The sequence below is a fragment of the Pelobates fuscus genome, chromosome 10, assembly GCF_036172605.1.
Source record: "Pelobates fuscus isolate aPelFus1 chromosome 10, aPelFus1.pri, whole genome shotgun sequence".
NCBI lineage: Eukaryota > Metazoa > Chordata > Amphibia > Anura > Pelobatidae > Pelobates > Pelobates fuscus.
The window spans coordinates 23,499,541-23,510,605 of NC_086326.1; the positions used below are offsets into that span (position 1 = coordinate 23,499,541).

The 11,065-nt window shown below is 35.1% G+C and overlaps 1 protein-coding gene and 1 pseudogene across 1 annotated transcript; both read left to right on the forward strand.

The window, feature by feature from the left end:
• Positions 1-348: 348 nt before the first annotated feature.
• Positions 349-6,278, forward strand: LOC134574656 (olfactory receptor 5AR1-like). The gene is made up of 2 exons (XM_063433786.1): positions 349-429; positions 5,313-6,278. The coding sequence occupies exons 1-2, from the start codon at positions 349-351 to the stop codon at positions 6,276-6,278; spliced, it is 1,047 nt and encodes a 348-aa protein (XP_063289856.1).
• Positions 6,279-6,752: 474 nt separating this feature from the next.
• Positions 6,753-8,819, forward strand: LOC134574658 (olfactory receptor 5AR1-like; annotated as a pseudogene).
• Positions 8,820-11,065: the final 2,246 nt, after the last annotated feature.

Below are 11,065 nucleotides of genomic sequence, written 5' to 3' on the forward strand. Positions count from 1 at the left end.
TCCACAGAACCGGAGCCCCTGTGGATTACCAGCATGAGCCTCTTTTAAATGACGACCTATGGGGGTATCAACGAGCAGTTTAGGTGATCTGACATGCTCTTTGATACGCTCCTTGAGGGGTCTAAAAGTTTTTCCCACATATTGCAAATGACAGGTACATGTGAGGAGGTATACTAGACCAGCGGTGTTGCAGTTGAAAAGAGATTTGATCTTAAAAGATCTTTTTCCAGTGCTATCGAAAATGATCTTAGAGTCGCGTTTAATAAATTTACAAGCCACACAATGGCCACATTGATATGATCCCACCGTAGTATTGTGTAGCCAGGTACGTGTAGGGGGAGAGTGGAAATGGCTTGGAACAAGAATGTTCCTGAGGTTCTTCCCTCTATGGGCAGTCATTTCGACTCTAGGTCCCAGGACCCTTTTGAGGTGAGTATCATCCAATAGGCACGGCCAGAACTTTTGAAATACAGTTCTGACGGCCTCCCAGCCTGAATCAAATGTGGCTATCAAACGTGGGGGTTGTGGTTTAGTGGAGAATATGGACTCTATGGACTCACATGAGTCTCATTATCGTTATCTCCGGGGATTTTTCGGGCTATGACATTTGGTCCCTTGCGGTCTTTTGTGGTGCCCGGGTCCTATGTGTCTGATCGATCCACATCGGCACTCTGTTCCCGTACAGGGTTAACTGCAAATGCGGACCCTGCATTAGGGGAGGAATTTCTCCGCCCCCTCCTGTCCACACGGATTCACCGATTGGACAGTGAGGATTACGTCATACTAGAGGGAAGTTCTAAAATTCATTTAAAAAGAGGCGCCATCCACTCTGCAAACGGCTCTTGACAAAGGCAACTTGTATCGCCGAAACGCGCGTTGAGCAGCTCACATAGAGCGATCATTTTAATTTAAAAATTTTCTTGTTTGGACAATTCTGGGGTTTTGTCATTCCTACGATCCTGGGCACTGCTAAAGACTATTTATGTATATATGTATAAGATATGTACAAGATGCTAGGGACTCCTACCCCCAAATCACATTTAGCTGTTTAGGCATCTTGTTACATATTGCTACATATTTCCTTACTATGCTTTTCTTTGTGATTTAGAATTGGTTTCCTTATACCTTTTGCCTCAATAATCAATATGTGCTTTATGCATGGGATATACGCTTATGGCAATTTTGGGAAACTCTCCTTTTTTATTCTAAATTTGAAGTGCACTGTAATCTGCAGCCTCTAAGCTACCTCTAGGCTAATACCCTTTACACTTGTACCTGTCCTCTACCTAATAAGTGATATCTATCCAAGGTATATTTGAAGGCATACTAGGTACTATTGGGTTTGCATCTTGTATTTCTGGATGCATATACTGTATCCTTTATTTTTTGATACAAATTATAGCCTGGTGTTTTAGCAACTTTTGCTGCATACTTTGTACCCCCGGTCCTTTTGATACAACTATACTAGTGGAATATCTGGCACACCTTTTGAAGCCACATTAATATCTCCACAGTTTATTTGTTCTTTATAGTAAAGCCTGGCGTAGCTATGACTCTACCCCACTAGGTCCTTATTTTTAATCTACACTTGTATATTTATATTTTTTCTTTTCCTCAAGATGGATCATTAAAGAGTTTTTTTGTTTTCTGGCTACCTGCATGCAAGACTCCCCCTAGTGGGTACCTGCAGTATAAGCCTTTTGTATAATATAAGGATATAAGGTCTATTTGGAGGACAATTCGTTCTCGAGTTGCCAACCAGTAGCCCTATTTTTCTCTACACTATTATTCTGTTTTATATTCCTTTTGTAGATCTGCAGCTGTATCCTCTTTTGTTTATATTCATACGGTATTTAAAGGGATTATTGCTGGGATATCCCTGGAGGAAGCTGTTACCACTTTCCATTGAGATAAGTGCTGTCCTTTCACTTTCCCATCACATTGGTATTAAGTGATTATCTTTTGTATATACAAAATAACACATAGTCTAAAACATGAAATACGCAAAGCTACCTACTAGAGCAAGGTAAAAAGCCGAGTGAGACAGTGAGGGTAAGATGTTAGATGGCTTATTTGTGAGCTTACTATAGCAATAACAGGGAGATTGGCCTAACCCTACTATTAAGTATACACAAATCCTAATACTACCTCAGCACATGATAATATAAACATGTGACTACATGACTTATAGAGGTGTACCTCTCAAGAAGGAGCAGAAAAAAAAGAAACATGTGCTAAGTGATACCAATTAAGTTAATAAATATAGGTATTTGGGCTAGTGCACTGGCAACTTTTTTTCTTTGCTTGTTTTGTATGTATTGGGACTGATGTGTGCTATGCTCGTTGCTGCTGCCCAGGAGTAGTGGGAGTATGAGTGCCGGACTTATTATTGTGTATTTGTATTCCCTTTTGTATCACCCAGCCATATTACAATGCTGCTGCCCACCTCATGTGTTCCCTATTAAGGGTTACTAAGTATGTAGGGGTTTAGAACAATTCCCCTCTCTGTGTCATTAGAGATTACTTTGCCTGAAGCTCATGGAAGCCAGGTGCGTTGTTAGTGTAGGACCCACCCATGAGATTTGACTTAATGTGGCAGGTGGACTTACATCTAATGGCCATTGGAGTTACTACATAACCTCCATTTATTTAAATATGCACAGTGATTTGGGATAGTGTGCAGCTAATGCTTTTTTTCTTTGCAAGTTAAAAAAAAGTCATGTGTGGACAGGCTGTAGGCTGATTGCACAGATGCTATCATGCTCACACACTCATGTTCAGAGAGAGAGAGAGAAAGAGTCTTTTCAGTTACTGGATGAATTTAAAACAAAAAACATCTGAAGGAATGATGAAGCCAATGGGAATTCTTTCACAGCACAACTTTAATCAACTATTATGGTTTCTAGAGTAACAGTTCATGCATTAAAACCTTTTACTAGCAGATCCGACACATTTAATAAATATAACCAAACAAAGAGTTTCTTTGAGAAGCCTCATCTAAAATTAAATTTGATGTGTTCCCAATTCCCAGCAGAAAGTGTGCGCATAGGGACACATGCACACAGTATGCCTCAAAGTGCAGAATAAAAACTCTCACAATCATCTGCAGAACGTTTGTGTCGAGAGATGAAACTCCTACTTTATTAAGTATTATGGAGATACATTCACTCTGTGTAAGTACTGAGTACATTTTACTTATTATAACTAATGTATAGGAACAGATATGCAGGAATCCTCTAAGTTGTATAATCAGCTTTTGATGGCAAACCAGATCCAGGATTCAGTTGTCTTCTGTGACACTTACAAATCAGGATAGGGTGCTAGGAGGGTTACTTTAATTATGATACCACCTTTACGAGTTTTCTTGTTTAGTTTTTTTTTAGTTTTACTATTCACTGACAACAGTGAAATATTTGAAAGATAAAACGCATAAAAGAAAAGAAAGGTTTTCATCTCATGCCATTACTTTATAATTATTTCTTTTTAATGTGCAGGTTAATAACAGATATTGCATAGTATGCAATTAATTGAGTTTTCCGATAAGGGAAGCACTATGGAGGCATATTCACTCTATGTAAGTGCTGAGTATATTTTACTTATTGTAACTAATGTGTAGGAATAGATACGCAGAGATCCTCTAACAAGTTACAAAATCAGCTTTTGTTGGCAACCCAGATCCAGGATTCAAAGTTGTCTTCTGTGACAATGCAATTGCAATCTTTACTACATTGTGATACTTCTAAAATTAGTCTAGTTCAATGCAATTCCACACAGACTCTAAGGAGTCTCTTCAATATCAAATTTAAAAAAAATAACTTGCAAAATTAAGGCTGAAATACAGATGAGATGAGATAAAATATAATTTAAGAAGTGAATAGAGAGAAAATCTTATTTGGAATTTCAAACTGAATTTCTTACTGGGTCTAAGATCTGCATTGCTGTATGATGAGGAAAAGGAAGGTGAATGTGTTAAGGTACATGATGTGAGCATATTACTGTGTGAATCTAACCAGGAGATTCCTTACAACATTATCTGCTTCCTTTGCCCTTTCAACAAGCAGAACTCCAGAGTCCCATTGATTCATTGACCCTTAAGCGACCCTAGTACTTCCACTACTGTGTACAAGCAAGAGGAGACCTCTTGCTTTTGTAATACATTTGAGTAAGGTATTTCTAACAGCTGTAGCAATTTGGAAATGTCTATAGTTATTAGTAGCAGACAGGGTTCATGAGCACTTGCTGTTAACTATATTAGGATAGAGTGCTAGGAGGGGTCACTTTAATTATGATTCCAGCGCTACTTATTTTTTTTTTTTTTTATCATTCATTGAAAATAGCAAAATATTTGCAAGGAAAAAAAGCAGAAAAGAAAAACTTTTGTCTTTTTTTATTATCAGCTCATGCCGTTACTTTATATTTCCTTATTTCTTATATGCATGTTAATAACATAGATTACATAGTGTGCAATAAAATGGCTGCAATAAATTGACTTGCCAGATAAGGTAAGTGTTCATATAGCCATTATCACATATTAGCGTTTTTTTTTTTAGTTTTTTTTATGAAAGAAGAAGATTGAGTTAGTCATTATGTTAGTAAACAGGCTGTGTTCACTATGGAGTAGAGAGTAGCTAACTGAAGAAGAGAACAAACTACCTAACATATTCAGGCGAGGTACACATGTCTAAGCATTGGACAGACACTATGCTAGCGGGCTAATGAGATAGTGTAGACAGTGTTAAACAGAATAAAACATAATAGTTTCCAGTGGCAGCAGACACCTTAGCTAAATATGAAATCAATGTAGAAAGGTTAAGAAGATAAATATTTGTTTTAAAAAAATACCATATTGTAACTTAACCAATATCTTAATTTAAAGATGAAATTAAAAAATATTGATGAGAAGTGTGGAAGTATATATATATCAGACTTTAATCAAAACTTTAAAAAAAATAAAGAAAGAAAAGAAAAAGAAAAAAGTGTAACTATAATAATGGACAAAAATATTAATGTCCAGTGTGAGACGTTTTATTAGAGAAGTTCTTTGAGGTTGTATTTATTGCTTTAATTGCAAAGAAATTTAGAAATTTCAAACAAAAACTAAATTTGCTGTGGTGTGTTGTACTTAACAAAAAAAAAACACAAGGAAAAGCTACAGTCATAAAACAGAAGCTTAGAAATGCCTCCAAAAATAATAAATATTTTCGAAAAAAAAACTAAAAGCACAAAATGCAAGTTTCTATATGTGAATTTAACAGAAAAAAGAGACATAAATGACTGATCCACTTTAAACAGCTTTGTGTCTTTCATTGTAGACTTGGAAACTGGACATTATGTCAGAAAATGAGTCCACTTCAAATGAATTCACAGTGAAAGGTTTTTCAGACTTACCAGAACTACAGTTTCCTATTTTTATAACATTTGTATCGGTGTATCTCTTCATTATCTTCAGTAATCTTATTGTTTTTACATCTATAGTTTTGTTCTCTCATTTACACACACCCATGTACATCTTCTTGTGTAACCTATCAGTCATTGATATCTCATACACCTCGACCATTCTACCCAAACTGTTGGCTATGCTCCTCACTCAGTGTAAGACCATATCCTTTCTAGAATGCTTTATTCAGGTGTATTTTTTCATATCTTTTACTGTTGCAGAAGTTTTATTATTGGCTGCCATGGCTTATGATCGCTATGTAGCAATCTGTCACCCTCTCCATTACTTAATTCTTATGAGTTCAAAGCACTGTGCTCAACTTGTACTTGCAGTGTGGATCTTGGGTTTATTAGTTCCTGTAGCACATACTATTTTAATTGCTAACTTTTCATACTGTTGTTCTCACCACATTGACCACTTTTTCTGTGATGTAACCCCATTGCTTAAACTTACCTGTAGTGATACTTTTCCTGTTGAGTTATGTACATACATTAATGGGACTCTTGTGAGTGTCAGTGCATTTATACTTACATTGATATCTTATGTGTTTATTATCTCTACTATCCTAAACATTCAATCAGCAAGTGGTCGACATAAAGCTTTTTCTACCTGCAGCTCTCACATAACTTGTGTTATTATATTTTATGGAACATTGATCAGTTTGTATATGAGACCAGCATCTATGTATTCTCCAGAACAGGACAAGTTTTTTGCCCTTTTATATAGTATACTTATTCCAATGATGAATCCTCTTCTTTACACCCTGAAGAATAAGGACTTTAAAGATGTTTTTAAACGATTAATAAAATATTGTTTTGTTCTGAGTTATACATTAAAGTAGTCATGCAATTCATAATTGCAATTATAATGTACTTTACAACGCTAGAACTAAGATTCAGGAATTTTCTAAAGAAATTATTACTGGATTTTCAGGCGTCAACTTTTGTACACAGTTGTAACACATGATTTGTAATGTAAACATGTAAACTTGCTTGTATCTTCATGCTATTGTCATTATATGAGATGCCAAGTGGACCACATAAACTATATTTTTCATGGGAGGTGCAGTAAAAGGCACCAATGTTGATTAAAATAAGGAATTGTTTTTCATTTCATAATTGTTCTGCTTTTCAAATGTCAATTTTTCAGGATTACATCTTACATAGGAATTTTTGTTTAATTTTTGAACCTATGTTTTGTTCCATCTGTTTTTTTTTTATTTTTTCATTAGTTTTTTGCAAATCTGGTGTTTTTTTTTTTTAAGTCATGGTATTATGAATTCCCATTTTATTTCTTTGGGAGCTGAAGAAAGAATATGGATAGTAAGTATATTTTTTATATTATACATATTCAGTTTATTGACCCACCTCATTTTTAGGATGAGTGGGTAGGTAGTGATAAGTTATTCTAAGGGGGAGAAGATTTGTGGACCTATAGCAACCAAGTAGATTAATTATTGGCAAATTAGGGTGTGTAAACAATGGCATGTCTACTCCCCCATAAATATTTTATTAGAGCCTTCACCAACCGCCATGGGTTGGGGCTCGGCAGGAACAATTTATAGAAATAAATACAATATATCCTTTCATTATTATGCTGATGCATTCTCGCACAATGGATCACTATAGTCAACTTTCTTCACCTCATTTAAACTTCTTCATTACACTGTGGGTATTGGTTTTCTATGGCAACAGCAGTTATACCCAACAATTTTTACAATGGTCACCAGGTTACCCAACGTCAAGTGGTCACCAGGTTATTCCTGTATGAAATGTAATAGCACTCTTTCTCCCCATTTGTTTACAGTTAGCCTCTTGTTTCTCTGTTTGTTTTTATTGTAACTGAAGAATAAGAAAGTAATATGGCATCAGTTTAGGGTAGGGTGGTTTAGCCCTGTAAAGCACTGTTGTTCTTAGATGTTTTGCAGGACATAAAACAGTTTAAAAAAAATACCATATTGTAACTTAACCAATATCTTAATTTAAGGATGAAATTTAAAAATATTGATGAGAAGTGTGGAAGTATATATATCAGACTTTAATCAAAACTTAAAAAAAAATAAAGAAAGAAAAGAAAAAGAAAAAAGTGTAACTATAATAATGGACAAAAATATTAATGTCCAGTGTGAGACGTTTTATTAGAGAAGTTCTTTGAGGTTGTATTTATTGCTTTAATTGCAAAGAAATTTAGAAATTGCAAACAAAAACTAAATTTGCTGTGGTGTGTTGTACTTAACAAAAAAAAAAACCAGAAGGAAAAGCTACAGTCATAAACAGAAGCTTAGAAATGCCTCCAAAAATAATAAATATTTTGAAAAAAACTGAAAGCACAAAATGCAAGTTTCTATATGTGAATTTAACAGAAAAAGAGACACAAATGACTGATCCACTTTAAACAGCTTTGTGTCTTTCATTGTAGACTTGGAAACTGGACGTTGTCAGAAAATGAGTTCACTTCAAATTAATTCACAGTGAAAGGTTTTTCAGACTTACCAGAACTACAGTTTCCTATTTTTATAACATTTGTATCGGTGTATCTCTTCATTATCTTCAGTAATCTTATTGTTTTTACATCTATAGTTTTGTACTCTCATTTACACACACCCATGTACATCTTCTTGTGTAACCTATCAGTCATTGATATCTCATACACCTCGACCATTCTACCCAAACTGTTGGCTATGCTCCTCACTCAGTGTAAGACCATATCCTTTCTAGAATGCTTTATTCAGGTGTATTTTTTCATATCTTTTGCTGTTGCAGAAGTTTTATTATTGGCTGCCATGGCTTATGATCGCTATGTAGCAATCTGTCACCCTCTCCATTACTTAATTCTTATGAGTTCAAAGCACTGTGCTCGATTAGTACTTGCAGTGTGGATCTTGGGTTTATTAGTTCCTGTAGCACATACTATTTTAATTGCTAACTTTTCATACTGACGTTCTCATCACATTGACCACTTTTTCTGTGATGTAACCCCATTGCTTAAACTTACCTGTAGTGATACTTTTCCTGTTGAGTTGTGTACATACATTAATGGGACTCTTCTGAGTGTCAGTGCATTTACACTTACGTTGGTATCTTATGTGTTTATTATTTCTACTATCCTAAATATACAATCAGCAAGTGGTCGACATAAAGCTTTTTCTACCTGCAGCTCTCACATAACTTGTGTTATTATATTTTATGGAACATTGATCAGTTTGTATATGAGACCAGCATCTATGTATTCTCCAGAACAGGACAAGTTTTTTGCCCTTTTATATATTATACTTATTCCAATGATGAATCCTCTTCTTTACACCTTGAAGAATAAGGACTTTAAAGATGTTTTTAAACGATTAAGAAAAGATTGTTTTGTTCTGAGTTATACATTAAAGTAGTCATGCAATTCATAATTGCAATTATAATGTACTTTACAACCACAGAACTAAGATTCAGGAATTTTATAAAGAAATTATTACTGGATTTTCAGGCGTCAACTTTTGTACACAGTTGTAACACATGATTTGTAATGTAAATATGTAAACTTGCTTGTATCTTCATGCTATTGTCATTATATGAGATGCCAAGCGGACCACATAAACTATTTTATTCATGGGAGGTGCAGTAAAAGGCATCAATGTTGATTAAAATAAGGATTTTTTTTCATTTCATAATTGTTCTGCTTTTCAAATGTCTTAATTTTTCAGGATTACATCTTACATAGGAATTTTTGTTTGATTTTTGAACATATGTTTTGTTCCATCTGTTTTTTTTTATTTTTTCATTAGTTTTTTGCAAATCTGTTGGTTTTTTTTTAAGTCATGGTATTATGAATTCCCATTTTATTTTTTTGGGAGCTGAAGAAAGAAGATGGATAGTAAGTATATATTTTATATTATACATATTCAGTTTATTGACCTACCTCATTTTTATATTGAGTGGGTAGGTAGTGATAAGTTATTCTAAGGGGGAGAAGATTTGTGGACCTATAGCAACCAAGTAAATTAATTATTGGCAAATTAGGGTGTGTAAACAATGGCATGTCTACTCCCCCATAAATATTTTATTAGAGCCTTCACCAACCGCCATGGGTTGGGGCTCGGCAGGAACAATTTATAGAAATAAATACAATATATCCTTTCATTATTATGCTGATGCATTCTCGCACAATGGATCACTATAGTCAACTTTCTTCACCTCGTTTAAACTTCTTCATTACACTGTGGGTATTGGTTTTCTATGGCAACAGCAATGATACCCAACAATTTTTACAATGGTCACCAGGTTACCCAACTTCAAGTGGTCACCAGGTTATTCCCGTATGAAATGTAATAGCACTCTTTCTCCCCATTTGTTTACAGTTAGCCTCTTGTTTCTCTGTTTGTTTTTATTGTAACTGGAGAATAAGAAAGTAATATAGCATCAGTTTAGGGTAGGGTGGTTTAGCCCTGTAAAGCACTGTTGTTCTTAGATGTTTTGCAGGACATAAAACAGTTTAAAAAAAAAGGAAAAATTTATAAAAAATTAAAAACAAATTTGAGTAAAGCTATCAGGTATGGGGACTTCAATTGTGTGTGCTGTGCAGCCCATGTTTTATATCTGGTGGTGAGAACTGCACTTCCAACTGCTGCAGAGGTTGGCAGATTGTGCAGCCAATTAGGGATTATTATAGCCCTAGTGACTGAATAATCTAAATTTTATTAATGACAGGAGGTGAATATTTGCTTATCTTTCTTTACTGAACCTCCCAGCAGCAAAGACATAGTTAACAATAGTGTAAAAACAATTGAACCAATCAGAGTGTATAACAGTATTATATGATGTCATCAAACTCCTCCCAAGTTCTCTTTCTTGCTGTAGCCGACGATATCCACCATGTACAAGTATCAACCATGTAAACTATAACTATGAACCGTGACCAATCCAAGGCCCTGATGTAGTCAACCATGTAAAATTTCAACGGGATTGATAAATCCATATATCACAAGCGTTGGGATTCTTCACACTAAAGAGAAGTAGAGAAAAAAAACATGAGAGTATAGGTTCTCATACTAGTTGAATGCAAGTTTATGGCATGGATACTAGGGACAGCAATTTTAATAGATTTCAAGTAAAATGATGTTGAGTATATCAAACTCTTGGTTAGAGTGTTGTGGTGTAAATCTATGACAGGTGATGTGTGAATGTGTTTGAAACAGATCAACTAGAAAAAAAATGTAGTAACTTACCTTAGGGCGGGTATAAATGATAATGATACAAATGCAGAAAGAAAAGTCCTGCGCTCAACTCCCATCACTACTGGGCGGCTGCAATGACTACAGTACACATCAGCCCCAATACATAGTAAAAACCAAAGAAAAACATGTTACTTGCGCTCTATCCTTTATCCCTATGTATTTTTAAAACAAATGGAGGTCTTTTAGTTACCTCCAATGGCCATGAGAGGATTGAGCCCACCTGCCACATCAAGGCAGACCCCCCTAGGTGGGTCCTAACTCTAACCATTCACCTTGCTTCCTTGAGCCTCTGGCAAAAATCTCTAATGAGACAGAAAGGGGTATTTTTTATATACACCCCTATACATTATTAACCCTTAATAGGGAACACATGGGATGGGCGGCTGCATTGTAACAAGGCTGAGTCA

Bases quoted from the DNA above. Each gene is read 5' to 3' on its own strand.
- LOC134574656 (XM_063433786.1), top strand. From the start codon at position 349: ATGGCTTGGAACAAGAATGTTCCTGAGGTTCTTCCCTCTATGGGCAGT. The intron at 430-5,312 runs GTGAGTATCATC...CTTTCATTGTAG, and splicing joins GGTCCCAGGACCCTTTTGAG to ACTTGGAAACTGGACATTAT.